The sequence below is a fragment of the Neophocaena asiaeorientalis genome, unplaced genomic scaffold, assembly GCF_003031525.2.
Source record: "Neophocaena asiaeorientalis asiaeorientalis breed wild unplaced genomic scaffold, Neophocaena_asiaeorientalis_V1.1 scaffold106, whole genome shotgun sequence".
In the NCBI taxonomy this organism is placed as follows: domain Eukaryota; kingdom Metazoa; phylum Chordata; class Mammalia; order Artiodactyla; family Phocoenidae; genus Neophocaena; species Neophocaena asiaeorientalis.
In genome coordinates, this window is record NW_020172597.1 from 2158706 (window position 1) to 2176711 (window position 18006).

The following is an 18006-nucleotide window of genomic DNA, read 5'->3' on the forward strand; positions in this document are numbered from 1 at the left end:
TTAGGATTTCATTAGTATTTAATATTGCTTTTTCAATTCCAAAAAGTTAAATTTTCACTTCTTAGCAGATATTTTAAAGTACAATATTAAGTTTATACAAAATGAGCAATTAAGCAAACACCATTATTTCACATTCTTCAAAAATACAAATTCATATTTATTCTTTTTTGGGTTTGGAGGTTTCTTCCTTTGGAAGTACTGAACCTGTAACGTTTTCATATCGCTCAGTGGAAGTCTGTTGTTCCCATGTTTCACACTTAAATAAATTTGATAGGCTTTTACATAATCCAAATAAAACTATTTGGGATTTAACCAAGACCTCTGGCCAATGACTAGTGTGTGTCAAAAAAAAGAAGGCTCTCGTGGGTCTTGCTTCTCCTGGCCAGAAGATCTGAGCCAGAGAGTCAGCAAAAACCTGTTTCCAGCCACCTTCCCCAAACAGGGACTAGGAGTTTACGGGGAAAGAGAACAGCTACCTTGAACTCTGACCCCTCCCCACCCGCACATTCTCCAAAACACAACAAAGGATGTAGACTGTTGAGTCAAAGAGCGCCCTGGGGAGGCCTGAGGACACAGGGGAAAAGGGCAAGAGAGGCCTCTCTGACTTGGCACCAGTATAAGGATAATAAGAATATTGCAGAAAACACCCCTGGGTTTTGGTGAAAAAAAAAAAAAAAAAAAGGTTTTATGAAAAATTTCCCCGTAAGAAAAAGTAGAACCTGCATTGAGCTGAGAAAGTGACACGACATCATCACCCAATTTGGGGCCCAGCAGGCACACCACCAAAAGGGCAGTGTGTGGTTTTAAACTTTGCTTCCAGTAAAAAAAGCTTTTACTATGTACACACAGACATAAAGATCCAGTTTAACTTGCATTTCTCAGTGCAGACTGAGAAGCCCTCTCTTGAACACGAGTAACAATGAGAAATGCCCAAACAGTGATCATCAGCTTCCCCAAAGGGTGTGAGAAGAGACAGGGGACCCTTTCTCTAGCCTCGCCCCCAACGTATGCCAGAGGAAACGGGCTAAACTGACTACCAATCAGAAATACGCATGATTCAGTTTTGTTGCCTCTCCCTCCCCAATATTTAGGAATGGTCAATTTCGGATCTATGTCACAGCAGAACCATTTGCATATTGGATCTATGGAAATCTTTCTGCTTTGGCTGAAGTATATTTTAAAACTCAGTTCTTCAGTAGCCTGAGAATTGGAGATAAAATGGGGAGGGGGAGAGGGGAGTGAGGGTCAAGGAAGAAAGTTGATAAAGCAGATTATTAACAGCTTATTGTTAATTGTTTACTGGATTCAATGAGGGCTGGAGGCTTTTGCTTAAAGAGCCAACAGGGGCGGTAGGGGGAGCAGTATGGAAATGGCTCATGTTGTCCCCGCCCCCCTCCGGCCCCACCCACGACTGCCACAACCTTCCCCAAACATATTTCTGATTGGTGGTATAGGAAAATTGTAAACTCATTAGCAATACTGTTGCAGTTCCACAAATCAATGGTTTCAGTGACTCTGGAGAAGTCTTTAGGATTAAGGACAATGAACGTGATTACAAATATAAAAGTCTAGAAGGTGCCAGGTGTCTACCTAGGAACAACCAGTTTCTTCCTTTCAGGCATCACTTTGTAATGGTGAAGAAGGGGGAAAAGATGGCAAGGGACCAAGAAGAAGTGATGAAAAAGGGCCTCAACAGCAGAAAACAGGACCCGCAGCAGTTCTTCAGAGAGCCTGAGGAGGCGCCCTTGGGCACACAGGGAAGGCTTGCATAGATTGAGCAGTTGCTGAGAATGCATAATAGTGTTTCCCTATGGACAGCCTCACGGCACAGGGCTGATGGAGTGGAAAAACGCAGCCAGGCCAGGGCCACATGGGACAACAACCATCAAGCTACACATATTGCACCAAGGTAAGTGCTTTTCTTTTCACACCTCAATTTAACTTTTTTTCTGAGCAAAAAATAAAACTTTGTGGAAAGTATGTGTGTGTGTGTGTGTGTGTGTGTGTGTGTGTGTATACACACACACACGAAAGAAATTGCAGCAATTGGGTTAAAGATAAAATAACGTAAAGTGCTTTTTTATTATTTCTTTAATATACCAATATGAGGTTCTGCAAACTTGTCCCTCTGGACACATTCAGCACATTATACGAAGTCTCTCAGGAAAACCCACCCACCCGTTATCCCCATCAGTCCGCTGCCTTGACCCTGAAAGTAAACTCTCCAATCTACTGACTCTCCCAGAGGTGGTGAAGAGAAGTCCCTTGCTTCTGCCCAGAGAAGCCTTCACACCTTAAGCCCCTCCTGGACTTTGTACCATGATCTCCTTCTGCGAGGGCGGAGGGGTAGGGGTGGAATTCAATGAATGACACCAATTCCTGTCATCAAACTAGTGATACCCCCACGAAGTTGGCCATACTGCCAGGAAAGGCAGGGCCACTTTCCCCTCAATGCCTCACCCACCTGCCTGGGAAGGACCAAATTCCCTAAGGCAGTTTGGCGGTGCCAGCCAAAGTTTCCTGCCACCTGCCAGGCCCGTGAACTCCACAATTCCCTAGGCTGACTAGCATTCTGTAAAGGGGCAGTATAACTGGAGATGCTAGTGGGAGCTGGAAGTCTCAATCTACAGGGTGAAAATGATTAAGGTTACCATGGGAAGAAAAAAGGCGTGATTTTACCTGAAGTCTGCACACCTTCCCTAGCCTCACCCTAGGTTCATTCGTGGGTTTGAAAACCACTCTCTGTGAAGGCTCTTTGTGGCTCCACTTTAGCCAGCGCCCTCTCTTCTCCAAGATCCTTGACACTAGGGGCCAGGCTGATAGAAGGGACAGGGGCGGGGAAGAGTGCTAGAAGAAGAAGGAAAGGAGAGACTGCCTATCCTGTGGAGTAAACGTACTCTTCACAACCACTCACTAGCATTTTAAGCACATTCTTGATGTTTTCAAAAGCTGATTGGATCTGATGGTCCCCCTTGTAATCTCTAGTACCCTCAAAAGGCAGATACTTCAACTAGGAAAATCTGTCAGCCCAAACACAGTTTCTTCATCACCCCTGATCTTTGGAGCAGAAAAGCCACTGACCTGGGTGGACCCCCAACACAAGCACAGCCCGGGCTGGCCGGAGGGAAGCAATATTTCAACCACGGCACTTCCGACGGCCTTCCCTAGGCTCCTGCTTTCCACCTCAGCTCCCAGGGAACCGAATCTCAAGTGAGCCTAGGACGGGCACGTGGGGAGGTCATTTGGGACCCACATGCTGCTCTCTATCTCGGAAGGTGTGGAGAAAACAGCCAGGGTCCTACCGCAAACCTTCCTATGGGTGCAAGGCCCGGAGACGGCCAAGAACAACCCATGCTCAGCAGCTGGTTTTCCAGGAAGATGAACCACTGCGGTAACAGAAGGTTCCTCCTGCCTTATCAACTTCTGCTGAGGCCAGTGGCCGCCAGAACCCACCAGCCTTTTGGACAGGAGAGTGCAGAGGGTCAAAAAAACCCCGATTCTCGTGACTAGACTCCTGCAATGAGAAACCACCAGCTGCCTGTAGATAAGCCCATTTCTCCTCAAGGCAGTAACATTTACCACCACTGCCCTCTTCTCCAAATCTGCCCCTGAACATCCTGTTAAAGGCAGGGCCTCTGGCTCCCAGGTAGATGATCTGCTCTGGATACTGTCTTGGCTGGCCCTGAGTAATGGCGCAGAGAACAGGAGAGTGACAGATCTCTCCACCTTAGGGACTGCAAAAGGAAGGCAAGTTACGGCTGCTTTCTGCCCGACAGCGTTGACTCAGAAGGGCAGCCCTGTTTGAGGCACCCTGCCCCTCGCTCAAGGCAGGGAAGGGGCCCTTGGGAGGCAGAGGCCCAGTCTTGACATTGGGCCATGCCTAGTTTCTGAGCTCAGTGAGTGGGGGGAGCACTCATGACTACACTGACATAGGCAGTTAAGAGAAACTTTCCATTTTAGTATGGATTGTATTTTATGTTTTATTTTAAGAGGCAATGACTGACTCAGAGCCAAAGGCAGAGAGATGGATATAATTCTATACACAAATCAAAAAAAATTTTTTTCCTATAATACAACTTAATGAAACATTCCAAATGAGATAACTTATTGCAACATTTCAGGCTTTTTGGTGGAAGGGGAATTTTTTTGTTTTACCCTGAGTAGAAGATCATCGCTTTGTGTTTTTTTTTTTTTCTTTTTTTGTTTTTTGTTTAGAAATCATATGACTAAGCTGAGCAAGTCACATCCTTCTTTGCACTGTACTAGGCTGTATGCAAAATCCAGAGGGGTGAGAGGCGGAGATGGGAGGGGCAACCAAAGGCCTGGCTGGAACCCGGAACCAGGACACCCGGCCTGCCGATGACACGCCACCTGAACAGAACTCCTGTAAAGCTGCACCTTCTGATCGGCAAAATGCAGCTCTTCTGCTCTGAGGAAGAAGATGCCCTTCAAGGAAGGCAGACCACCAGCCAGCGACTGGCCATAAACCACATGTCCACTCTAGGACAACGCAGGGATGTTCCCCGAGAAAAGTTCACTGTGATCTGCAAGCCCTGGCAACCAACGGAGAAAGAGAGAACCCGAAGGCAAAGACTGTGATCACATCACTAGAGCCTGTTCTGCACATGTGTCATGGACAGAGAGCAGTCAACAACTTGCCTGGGGTCCCTGCGGAAGCGGACCGTCCCCACGGCCTCGGGCCAGGCTTTCAGCTGCCCCTTTGGGCTGCAGGATGACACCTGCCATAGTCACCCTGAGCTCCACCAACACCAAGCGCAGACAATGAAACCGTCTCACGTGATCCCTGTGCAGCTCACGGCTGTCTGACCTGCCTTTGCCACTTCCCTCTCTGATGGAGTGAGGGTCTGGCCTTCCAAGCAAGGTTCAGCCTCAGACTCAAAAGACACAGGAGCGGCAACACCCGACACACTGAACGCTACTGCCCGGACTACAAAGACCCCAGTGCAAGTGATGGGCAGCATCAGATTGATGGAAACCACACCCTTTCATTCAGAATCTTTATGCATACGAGTAACCTTAATTTCCAAGTTCACATGACAATAAGCGAAAGTGACATACAGTGCAGCCAACAGTTCATTTATAACTTAGCTTTTTTTTTTGTTTTGTTCCGTTTTTGTCTGTTTTTCTCCAAAGATCAGTTCCTTAAAAATGGATGCTCCTGGGATATGAATAAAGAAAATTATGTCTGAAAGGTGAGGATTTCAAACAGTAGATTTCTTCCTCCTTCACACTGCTGACCCCACGATGGTAGGCATCGCACCTTCTGCCTCCTGTTCGGCCTCTGTTCCCGGAGGTGAGCACATCCGGCCAGGCCTTTCACTTGGAGAAGCTGCTGGTCAGGCCCATCTCCTCCTCCTCCTGCAGTAGTGCTTCAATGGGAATCAGATTAGACGGCGTGTCCAGGTTCTGGAGGGACAGAAACTCTGACATATCCATGGCACGTAACGTTTCTGTCTGAGGGTCTGAAGGAGTCACTGCTTGTCTGCTTCGCTCACAGGAAGAGGAGGCGGCAGAGGACGACAGGGGGATCGGGGGCGGGGAAAAAGTCTGCGGTGGTAGCTTCAGGCTGGGCTCATCAGGAGGCTGGGCGCTCAGCGCTGGAGCGGGAGGGGAAGGACAGCCCTTCCTCCTGCCGGCCGCCCGCTCCTTGGCGGAGTCCCGGCACGCACACTGACACTGACAGGCCTCCTCTTGTTTGATGATGATCACAGGGACGCTGAGGCCAATCTGCTGTACTGCGCTCCCTGCGAGAGGGCGAGAAAGACTGCTCTTCAAGTAGCCGCAGGGCAAGGGCAAGAAGGACAGAAGGGTGTAGGACTAGCTCAGCACCACGGAGGCGGGAACGACGGAAAGGGTGGATGCCGTGCCATGCTCCAGGGTTGGTTCTGCTTTAAACTGGACCACGTTCCTCCTCAAGTTAAGAAGGCTCTGACACTCCCCATCCCCTCCAAGACAGAAAAGCCACACACCATCTAGATGCACCCTGTATTTCCAGCTTCATTTCCGGCCCCTCTCGCAGGCACCCTCCACGCCAGCCACGGTGGATGCCTCCCTTTTCCTGCACGTTCTTCATAGCTCTGGGCTCAGGGGCTCTTCTTCCTCCCTAAACTCTTCTGGAGAACTTACTCTTACTTCTGAGCACCCAGCTCACCGCCCTCCTCTCCTAGCGTCTCCAGGCAGTGTTTGCGCACGTTTGTGCCTCAGGGCTGGCCCAAGGGGAGCTGCTGTGTGCACAGCTATTCCACACTGTACCGGGCCATTTGGTCCCGCCTGCCCCAGAGGCTCCGACCTCCTTTGGGACACCCCGCGCGCCTTCGCAGCCCCGCCTCAGACACACGGCCAGCCTTGCGCACGCGCATCCCTTCTCTTTTGCGTGTGTGTGCTGTACAGATGCACACCCTGAATTCACACAGGCTTTGTGTGTCTCAGAAGAGCTAGAGACCAAGGGGCTAAGAGAACAGAATAGGAGGGAGTCAGGAGGCCCAAGAACCAGTGCTTTGGCTTTGCCACAAACTCACTTATGAATTTGGGGGACTCATTTAACCTTTCAGGGCCTGAGTTTCTTAATCTATAAAACAAAGAGCTTGAGAGAAAGGACCCTTTAGCCCTATAAGAGTCTCTGACCCAGATGCTGTTTCTTCATTACTGTAATTAGAAGAGTCCAGTGAATTAACAGCTGCTCTCTTCAGCATTAACTGTGATGCAGACTTTTTTCTGGCTACATTAAAGCCTATATCTGTTTTTTTTATTATTTTATTTTTTTGGCCGTGCAGTGTGGCTTGCAGGATCTTAGATCCCCGGCCAGCGATGGATCCCAGGCCCCCTGCAGTGGAAGCACAGAGTCCTAACCACTGGACCACCAGGGAATTCCCTAAAGGCTATCTCTGAAAGGGAAAGAACCATTACTAGTTAAAGAATGTTAAATGTGGTATTTATGCTATAAGTCCAGTAACTTTCAATAGTTGTAAGAATATTAAATACTCTAATAATACAAATGTGATCAATTTAATTTAAAAAATGTCTGAATCCCGGGCAAAGCAACAATTAACTAACTGTGCCTCAAGGGGCCCAGAGAGTTGCCATCCTTTTAAAGCTAACACAGAATCTCATACCTGTGCTACTGGCTACTGGTACTGCCGTGGTAAAGTACACCTTCTCAACTTTAGATGCTTGCTGCTGGAAAAAAAAAAAAAAAATCACATTTATGGCTACTCAGATATGGCAGATCTCCAAGGGCCTAAAGCCTCCCCAGTTGTAATGGTCATCCAAGAGGACAGAAACCCCTCCGTGTTCAGGGATTTTTGTACTGAGCGATGTTTTTGTTTGTGCTCTGACATGAGGTCACTGCACTGTTTGACATTCAGTGCTGAAAATGTAGCCGGCTTTGTCCTCTCCCTACTCCTTGGCTGTCTCCCAGCTGCCTAATCCAGTAGGTTCTGTGCACCCAAAGGCTCCTCCAAGGTTGCTTTTCTCACGTGGATGGTCTTCTCAGACGGAGCCCCAGGGCTAGCTTCCCCTCTAAGCCCTCCACTCCCTGCCAGCCCCCAATACTTCCATGAGACTGGAAAGTTCTTTTTTCCCCTCAAGGACTAAGCTGCATGCTAAGAACAGGCTAAGACTCCCTCTCACAGGCAGAAGACCTCCTGTGAAGGCCCTGGGCAGTGTGCTGTAAGCTGCATGGGTCACGTGCTCAGGGTAGGCCCTGGACTCAGTCACACATGGATTCAAGTCCAAGCTCGGCCACTTAGTTGTTGAGGTCACGCAAGTAATTTAACCTCTTAGAGTCGCAGTTTCCTCATCTGTAAAAACAGGGACGCCAACCAAAGACTCTCCCAAAGGCCCCCAAAAGGATGAAATGAGATGATGTGTGTGGAGCCCAGGGCACACCGTGAGCATTCAGCAAACACTAGCTATTTATATGATTACCAAGTAGGACTATCGGGTCATGCCCAGAAATCACCCCTCACTTTATTACACTTCCGATTCAACTGGCTATAGGGTTTCTGCTTTCTTCAAGTCTTATATTAAGAAGGGCTTTATCTTTCATCCTTTCAAGGAACAAAAAGTGCCTCTAAGATGAGTCTAGGAGGAACGTGAAAGCCTCTGGCTAAGTTATAGGAGAGGACACTATAAAATAATGATGGAGAAATGAGACCCATGCTTAAATACATGAAAATGAATTGGGTGGAAAAGGAATGAGCTGTTCCATGCAGTTCCCCAGGGCAGACCCAGGAAAAGAAGATTAGAAACTACATGGAGGCATGTGGTTGCCAGAGGGGAGGAGGGAAACAGGTGAAGCAGAGTAAGAAGTGCAAAAACCCAGTTGCAAAATAAATGAGTCATGGGTAGGAAATGTACAGCGCGGGGAATACAGTCAATAAGTATGTAAATCTTAGGAGGGTGACATATCGTAACTAGACTTAACGTGGTGATCATTTTGAAATGTACAGAAATATCACTATGTCGTGTAGCAGGAACTAACAGAGGTAGGTCAATCATACTTCAAAACAAACAAACAAATTCATTGAAAAAGAGATCAGATATGTGGTTAGCAGAGGCAGGGGTAGGGTGGGGAGAGGGGGAATTGGATGAGGGCAGTCGAAAGATCCAAATTTCCAGTTATAAGATAAAGAAATACTAGGGATGTAATGAGCAATGTGATAAACATGATTAACACTGCTGTAGGTTAATATGAAAGTTGTTAGAAGAGTAAATCCTAAAAGTTCTCATCACACGCACACATTTTTTTCTATTTCTTTAATTCTGTGTCTGTATGAGATGATGGGTGCTCACAAAACTTGTGTCATTGTGCTGTACACCTTAAACTTATACACTGCTGTATGTCAATTATATCTCAATAAAACTGGAAGAAAAAAGAAAAAAATACCACTATCATAAATGAGAAAGTACGATCACTTTCTGTACATAGCCATCAGCAAATATATGAACAATAAAAATAATGAAAATAATTTTCTTTCGTTTTTTTTTGGCCTCGCCGCACAGCATGCGGGATCTTAGCTCCCCGACCAGGGACTGAACCCGCGCCCCCTGCAGCGGAAGCATGGAGTCTTCACCACTGGACCGCCGGGGAAGTCCCTGAAAATAATTTTGAATAATGAAAACAACAGTACCAACCAGAAAACCCAAATACATGGAGGCAGATTGATTGGGTCATAATGCCGAAAAGACCCTTCCAGTGACTCTGGCCACCTGAGACTGGAACTAGGCTGCCTGCAGAGGTGGTTGGCACCCACCCCATTTATGGAATTTGAGTACTCACTATTTAGCTCTAACCTACCTTTCCAGTTTGTTTGATTGCATCATACATCCACCCAGACTTTCTCCCACTTAGTATATCCTTTTATCCATCTAAATCCTACTCATACTTCAAGGCTCACCTGACCTGTATGCCCAACTAACAAGCCTTTAGTCTCTAAACCCCTCATCTGGCAGCACGATGTAGCAGTCAAGAGCATGGGCTCTGGGAATGGTCTGTCTGTAAGCTGTGCCACTTGTAAGCTGTGTGACCTTGGGCTAGTCAATTAACTTCTCTGGGCCTCAGCTCTGCACTGGTAAAATCATTACCTACTTCCTAGGCCTGTGGTGATTAAATCATTAAAAAGTACTTAGCATGGTGAGTGACATCTAGAGATACAGACATATAGAGACAATAAAAAGATCAGTGGCTGCTTAGGGAGAGGGGGAGAGGGAGATGGGATGAAGAAGTGAAGCAGAGGAGATTTTTAGGGTGGTGAAGCTATTCTGGATACTGTAATGGTAGATATATGACATCATGCATTTGTCAAAACCCACAGAACCATACTATACCAAGAGTGAACCCTAAGGTAAGCTATGAGCTTTAGTTAATAGTAATGCATCGATATTAATTCACCAATTATAACAAATGTACCACACTGATGCAAGATGTTAGTAAAAGGGAAAACTAGGCTGGCGGGGGCAGGGAGCAGGAAGTGTATGGAAATTCTCTGTCCTACCTGTTCAATAAAACCTAAAAGAACCATAATCTAAAAATAAGGTACCTAAGGTAATGACTGGCACGTTAGACCCCCGATTTTAAAAAGTGCTTAGTTAGCGCACTAAGCCTATACACATTAGTAAGGGCCCAATAAATTACAGCTATTGTTATTTTTTATTACCATTATTTTTATTTGACACTTTACCTACTGGTAGTGTTAACTTTCTTTTAGGCATTTTAGCCTTTTTAACTAGAATATAGGTTTTTATGAAAAAGAGATCGTGGTTTTTTCACTTTTCCATATCCCCAAGAGTATCCTGTGTGGTATCTGATAAATAGCAGGCCCTCAAAATATATTCAATTGAACGACCAAGTCATTTCCTTAGTCATCAAGACCAACACTTTGGTAGAAAATGGCACTACGGTGTGCTCCGGGAGCACAGATCACTTCTCTGACTTGGCTACTGCTGTCTGCTTCCATCTGATGGGGTCACATCAGTCCCTCATCCCAGTCTGGACTCTGCCTTGGATAAAAACCCGCTTTCCTGAAATGTTCTCAGGCTCCCCTGTCCTAGCTGACAGGATTAGACCACAGCTGAAATATCCAGGTAAACTTGAAGGCTGTTTCTCTGCCCCGACCCCTCCACTGCAGGTACTGACTGCAGCATTCCTGGGTTTATACTTGATTATGGGGAAATGACTAAGTGTTAGAATGACATGTTTCAGGGTGGATGTGACAGCCATTTTCCTTTTTGAAGTAAAAGCCTCTGAACATGTCACCCATGGAAATACACTTCACCCCACGGGATCCATTTCCACATAATACTTACAATTTGTTCTTGGGTGTGTGGTGAGCTGGTGGCACCATTCAGTATCCACTGTAAGTTCTGTTCTCCCATGACGAGGCTGGGCTGCAGGAGAGCCGTGCTGGGAGTCGGGGTGATGGTTATAGTGGGATTACTAGTCAGGACGGAGTTGGCATCCAGGGGCAGAGTCTGGACCATGGCCGGCAGGGGCTCAGTAGTACTCTGTGGTTGAGGCGGTGCTGCCATGGCTGACGCCACTGCCGCTGCTGACGCCAAAGCCCCAGCGACAACAGAAAGTCCCGGCACGATGGGCTGCGGTGCCTGGGGGTGCGGAAGAAACTCTTGATGATTAGCAGCGAACTGTGTGCTGTGGGGAACAGGCACTTCTGGAGGTTGTAAGAGAGCAGGGGGGTTGCCAAATGCAGCTTGCTGGGAACCAGTTCCTAGGGAGGGAGCAGGCAGAGGAGCAGACGGTGCTGAGGCTGGTAGTAGAGGCTGGGGTGGCTCGGAGATGCCAGGCTGCAGTATAAGTGGAAGAGATAAAGATGCTGAATGTCTTGTGGATGGCGGAACATCACTGACTGACTCTGCATCACCATTAAAGTTTTCAATCAAGGCAGCTGGCAAGAAAAAGAAATAGAAATATATATACATATTCCAAGACTTATATGAGCCACAAAAACACAGTCATTATGGGCTACACCAAAGACAGCTGAAGTCTGTTACAGTTGATTCCTCCAAGGCTGGCAGGCTGGCTTTCTGCTTTTCATTTAACAACCCCTCTGCTCAAAGCACCAGGCTTCACGATCAACCTCACTTTCTAAACGTGAAGACCTAGTATCGGTCTAACCGTAAAAAAATGTGTCCTACAGCTTTTCTGGAAAAGAGCTTAGACATCCTTTTCTTGGCATATGATCAGTGAACACACTTTCTGACTACTGAAAGTGAAGCTTCACCGACAGATTTTCATTCAAACACAATCTGATCTACACATCTGAAGTTTGGTTTGTGGATCCTGCCCACTCATGAACGGAGGTGTCACATCAGGAGAAAGAGCTCACAACTCCTCTCACTTTTTAAAGCCAACAAGAGCTTTTGGAAAAGGGGACCCTCTTCTTTTGAGGGTCCAGGAAAAGTAGATCCTCAAGTAAACCCTTGATGAGGGAAGTAGGGGAAAAAAAGATGGAATTGAACTGAAAAGCCCATCCTTTTCTGACCCCTCACTGAAAGTACACTTCATTAAAGGAACTGAAATATTTCACTGTGCTTGACATCTACACTGTGTCAACAAGTGTGAATTCCCATTCCCAGTGCAGAGATTTGGGCAGGAAGAGAGTCTGTATAACAAACCTGTCTGTTGAGGATCTTCCTGAATTGCTGGATCATCTGACTTCTGGAACATTGGTTCAAAGATGATTGCTGGTGAAAGTGTGCTGAAAGTGTTCTGGCCCTGTGTCAGAGACAGAGACAAAGGTGTAAGGCTCGCCATCCGAAAGCAGGTCTTCACCACGAGAGCACACAGAGCAGCAGAACTAGAATAATCTCTGGGGCTTCCCTGGTGGCGCAGTGGTTAAGAATCCGACTGCCAATGCAGGGGACATGGGTTCGAGCCCTGGTCCAGGAAGATCCCACATGCCGCGGAGCAACTAAGCCTGTGCGCCACAACTACTGAGCCTGCGCTCTAGAACCCGTGCGCCACAACTACTGAGACTGTGTGCCACAACTACTGAAGCTTGCGCACCTATAGTCCGTGCTCTGCAAGGAGAAGCCACCGCAATGAGAAGCCCGCGCACCGCAACGAAGAGTAGCCCCCGCTTGCCGCAACTAGAGAAAGCCTGCGCACAGCAACAAAGACCCAACACAGCCAAAAATAAATAAATAAAAAAATCTATTTAAAAAAAAAACTAAATTACGAGAATGATCTCTGGATATGCTTCTTGTTTCTAACTTCTCCTTTCCCAAGGTGACATTTATTTCCCTAAGCCTCAGATGCTGAAGATCTGGGTCCTCAAACACTCTAAAGCAGGAGTCGGCAAACTGACTTGCTGGCTGAACGTCTGTTTCTGTAAATAAAGTTGTATTGGAACAGGTACTTTCTGTTCCTTTCTGGATTGTCTAGGTTGCTTTTGCACTGCAGTGGCAGATTTGAGGAGTTGTGACAGGGGATGTATGGGCCGCAAAGCCGAAAATATCTGGCGCTTTACAAAAATTTTGTTAACCCCTGCTCTAAAAGACCAAATTCTACATAAAAATGGGGTTGTATAACTTTTATTACTTGGAACTTGCTTTTCTCATGTAATAACATAATAATAACACAATAATAACATATTGTGAATATCTTCCAAGGATACTACACAATGTCTATGCTATTCTAATATGTACACATGGTAGTGAATCAAACAATATAAGGAAACTTACAATGACAGACAATAGCCATGGCCTTAGACTCACTACTGTTTGTCACTGCAAGTTTCTTTGTAACTTACAACTAAGAAAAGGTCAGAGGCATTTATGAAAAAGTAAGACATGAGAAAACAAAAGAGAGCACCTAGTGACCCGAGGGCCTGACTGCTGACAGGCACCACCTCCAGGCTTACCTTCAGCTAAGGGAAGGGGGAAAACAGCAATTCTTTTCTCTGCAGCCCACCACCACTTCGCATTTTGTGCCGCAAGGGTGGCAAAGGCGACCACGTTCAAGAGCCCAGGGAGCAACAGAAAGAAGTGAAGCAGAGGGCAGGGGCTGTGGCAAAGCCTCGGCCACACTTGCGGGCTCAGCTGAGGGCGGCCACGGGCCACACACACGGGGCCACCAGAGCTCGCGGCCAGTTCAAAACCTGGACTTTTACATGAAACCTACTGATTTATAATTGAAAACAAGCAACGGAAACAATTTCAAAGCACGGTACAGACCGCACAAAACCTGTCTTCAGGCTAGACTCTGACCTGGTGCCAGCCTGAGCTTTAAGGACATTTTGCATCAGCTTTGCTTCTGGGAGGGGGAAGGATCTCTTTGGGGCTGGGCGGAAGCACGGCGAGTGGAGCTGTCCACCAATCTAGAGGGCCTCTGAGATGAACTGCCCACTTGAGCCGAGAGGGTCCAATTATTCCACCATGACTCCACAACTGGCAGAATGAGAGGGGCAGTTCAGTGAAGCTGATGGCCAGCATGGTAGAAGCTGAAGGCAGAAACCTATGTAAGGCTTCCAGCTTCTAGTCCAGAGGGAGTTAAGAATCACAGGCCAAAACAGTGCCTTCAAACTTTTCATCATGACACAAAGTAGGAAATATATTATATATAGTACGACTGAAACAAAACCCTGTGAAACAGATCCTATCCTTACTACGTGCAATGTCTTCTGATATTTTCTATTCTACTGATGTCCTTAAAGTGTTGATTATAAGCCACTATTTTATAACCCAATAAAGATGTGCCACCCACTTTGAAAAATGGTGAGCTAATGACTACCACTAAGCTATAATTACAGCTTTGCAACTCCTTTACGGTTGTTTTTTTTGTTCTACCTGTTTACGAATCATTATCAGGAACAACACTGTTAAAAAAAGGAATGAGTCCGTGTGACTTCAAAAGATTATGCGCAAGAATGTTTACAGCAGCACTCTCAGTGGCTCCAAACTAGAAACTATCCAAATGCCCAAGGGCAGTCGACCGAACGAGCCCTATTATATTCATTTCGTGTAATACTGTTCAACAATGAGAATGAATGATCTACTACTAAACGCAACAACGTGGATTAATTTCTCAAACAAAACGTTGCAAGAAAGAAGCCAGCACAAACGAGTATATACCACATGACTCTGATTACACAAATCACAAAAACAGAGCAAACTCATCTTAGGTTGTGAGAGGTATGACAGTCGTTATCCTTAGGGAGAGGTAATGGCTGTTAGGGGGACTGAGGGGGGTCTTCTGGGGTGCTGGGAATGTTCTGTTTCTTGATTTGGGTGCTGGTTACCTGGATATGATGAACTGTGATGATTCATCAAGGTGTACCTGATAGGTGTACTTTTCAGCATGTATATTATACCTCAATAAAAAGTTTTTCTTACTTAAAGGAAAAAAGGAAGGTGCTGAGGGGACTGTGACTCAGCCACTACCAGGCTTTAGGGCAACAACCCCGGGGGCAGAGTGGGAACTGCCCCCCAAAGTAGAGGAGACAGAACAGGCTAAGCCTCTGGGGCCTGGAGCAAAGAGACACAAGAACACTGAGCCGTCTGAGAACAGGATGGGCCGCTCCCCAGCACTTCAGCCCAAGTTCACTCCTAGGACACAAGCACGTGGCTGCCCAGGAAGCTGTAAAATGATGATCTCATAAAAATATATCATTTGATTTTAACAATTCATCATCTTTTTTTTTTTTTTTAAGCAAGCAGAGCAAAATTAATCCTATTACTTCAAGGAACTGTGGTCTTAGTTGAAAGACTAAAAATGAGCCTATTTCCAATTCTGGGATAAATGCTGGGTGACAAGGAGACAACATATAATTTGATTCCAAGGGAGAAGAGCAGGCCTCTCTCTTGCTGCTGTAAATTATGGCAGAAAAAGCTTTCCTTTTTTTTTTTTTTTAAACAAGTACTCAATGTCCCCTCATATGATTCCTCACCTGGTGACCCCAGGGCTTCAGAAAGCTCCTCAGTCATATGTCACAGCCCCAGCCAGGGAGTGGATGCCTAAACCATTTCATATGATCTCTTGAAATTAAGGAGATATTATACCCAGAAATTTTAGGTTGTGTGGCTTAGAGGGCAATCCTGGCCACACAGTGCATCAGTTTCATTTAGAGCATTAGCTCTGAAATGTGAATATGTCAAACAATCATATGAAGTGCTCCTTTAACGTTTTTCTTTGTTCTTCAGATTGGCTAATTTCTACTGATCTCTCTTCAACTTAACTGATTCTTTCTTCTGTCATTTCCAACCTGCTGTTGAGTCCATCCGGTGAATTTTAAAATTTCAATATATTTTCAGTTCCAGAATTTCCATTTGGAACATATTTTTTTTTTATAGTTTCTATTTCTCTGCTGAGATTTCCTATTTATTAAATCATTACAGGCATATTCCTTTATGTGCTTGAGTGTTTAAGAGCTACTTAGAAATGTCTGCCCACTAATTCTAATTTCTAGCTCATCTTGGGGTCAGTCTCCATAGATTACCTTTTCTCTGGAGTGGGGGTAATGTTTTCCCATGTCTTTTTTTTTTTTTTTAAACATCTTTATTGGGGTATAATTGCTTTACTAATTTCTAGCTCATCTTGGGGTCAGATTACCTTTTCTCTGGAGTGGGGGTAATGTTTTCCCATGTCTTTTTTTTTTTTTTTTTTAGTATTTATTTATTTATTTGGCTGCACCAGGTCTTAGTTGCAGCACGTGGGATCTTCGCTGTGGCATGTGGGATTTAGTTCCCTGACCAGGGATCGAACCTGGGCCCCCTGCACTGGGAGGGTGGAGTCTTAGCCACTGGACCACCAGGGAAGTCCCTTCCCGTGTCTTCTTATGTTCACAAATTTTGCATAACCCTGGACACTGCAAATGATATGTTGTAGAGACTAAGGATTCTGTTATACTTCTTGGAAGAGTATTTGGTGTTTGCTTTAACATTCCGGTGACTTGGCTATGCTCCAACTCCAAGCTCTGTCTTCCCTGCAGTGGATGGCAGCTGTAATCTTTGTCCAGCTCTTTAGCCTCAGCTGGGCTGCTTAAGTGTCTGCCCCACACACCCACAGTTCAGGGGTCAACTAGAGATTTGGACACAGCTTATACACAGAACTCAGGACGCCCCCCGTTGTGGCTCTCTCCTTTCCAGGCCAACCCCCCGACTTTCCAGGTGCTGTGGTAGCCCTGAACTCTGTCCTCTGGTTAGTCAAGCCAGTAAGAGGGAGTGTTTACTGAGCCTGGGCCATCTTGCTTGGTATCAACCAGGACTTGCCCTGAGATGGATAAACCATAAAGCCTGAAGACCCATCCAGTGCCTTTGCTGTCTTGCCAGTGGCCCCTTCTTCCAAGCGTTACCTCTGCCTGTTTGGGTTGCTCTCTGGTGCCTTCAAGTAGTTGTTTTTATATTTTGTCCAGCATGTACAGTTGTTTTCTGTGGGAGGGCAGGTCTGATAAGAGCAGTTCTGTCATTACCGGGAGAACCCAGGCCTTGGTGTGCTAATATAAAATTGCAGTGTCGGGTGCCCCTTCCAGAGGATACTCAGTTGGTTTGGGAGAGGCCCAAGAACCTACGTCGCAGAAGAGGCGCAGAGGACTCCATCATTCACAATTTGAGAAATACTTTTTCACAGCATTCCTGAGTCACTCAGTCTCTGTTCAAATCCTTCCTATCACATGGATTCCTCCTTATTTATTGTGCATATACTCACAGAAAATCTGACCTAAGCTATATTTACTTACCAGAGAGAAACAACAAAAAATGCACACTTAACCACCAGTGTCGGTGACCCAGTAAAGCTCACAGATCCTCTTGAAGGAGCATAAGCTCAGGACTGATGCGGCAGTTTGCAAGATACATCGTGGAGTCATGGCAATGGCAGAGGGAACCGAAGCAGGCAGATCAAGAAACACTGGTGTGGTCCCCTAGCAGAGGGCCTGTAGAGGAGGTCCTCCGCAGAACCCCCGTGCAGTGAGCTCAAAGAAAGGAAAAAACTGACTTCGGTCAGACTGGCAGGGCTTGAGAAAAGTCTGGAAACGGAATCCTGGCTCCCCCTTACAGTGGATGAATTTTAAGCTCCTCAAGGACAGACCACAGCTACTTCACCACCACCACAAGCTCAGCACCAGCACTCTGCCCGACGGAGTAGCCACTCAAGAAATATTTGCTAGATGAATAAAGACAGACATTTTCTGGGGCAGGAGGTTATCAAGTGAGTGATCTAGGTCAAAAGGCACTACACGTCAGAGAGAACAACCTCTCCAATGAGAGCTCCTACCAGGAAACAAGAGCAAAACACCCTGAATGGTTAGTAACTGAACACAACTCAATCTGAAAGACTTCAAAGACTGGCCCTCCTCAATTTTCCCACCAAAGGGAGGGCTCAATTCTTGCACTTATTTTAATGGCACCCATAATCACAGGTACACTTACTGTATTGGAATTTTCTTGAAATTCGGAATCTGTGGACAGAAGGCTTAAATTCCTCAGACAAAGTGAGTGATTTGTATCCTGTGAAAGAAAAAAAAAAATCTA

At 46.1% G+C, this 18006-nt stretch overlaps 1 protein-coding gene across 2 annotated transcripts in view; it reads right to left on the minus strand.

Annotated features, from left to right (window-relative positions):
- Positions 1–61: 61 nt before the first annotated feature.
- Positions 62–18006, minus strand: part of MTF1 (metal regulatory transcription factor 1) — a 42960-nt gene continuing 25015 nt past the window's right edge. Inside the window, exons 7-11 of one of the 2 annotated variants that reach the window (XM_024738897.1) lie at positions 17905–17982; positions 12154–12253; positions 10828–11423; positions 7134–7194; positions 62–5765 (exon numbers count right to left, since the gene is read on the minus strand). In XM_024738897.1, coding sequence (XP_024594665.1) covers positions 5338–5765; positions 7134–7194; positions 10828–11423; positions 12154–12253; positions 17905–17982 — 1263 coding nt within the window. In that variant the 3' untranslated portion in view covers positions 62–5337. Of the gene's footprint in view, positions 5766–7133; positions 7198–10827; positions 11424–12153; positions 12254–17904; positions 17983–18006 lie in introns of both variants that reach the window. The other variant, XM_024738896.1, reaches the window with a different exon arrangement.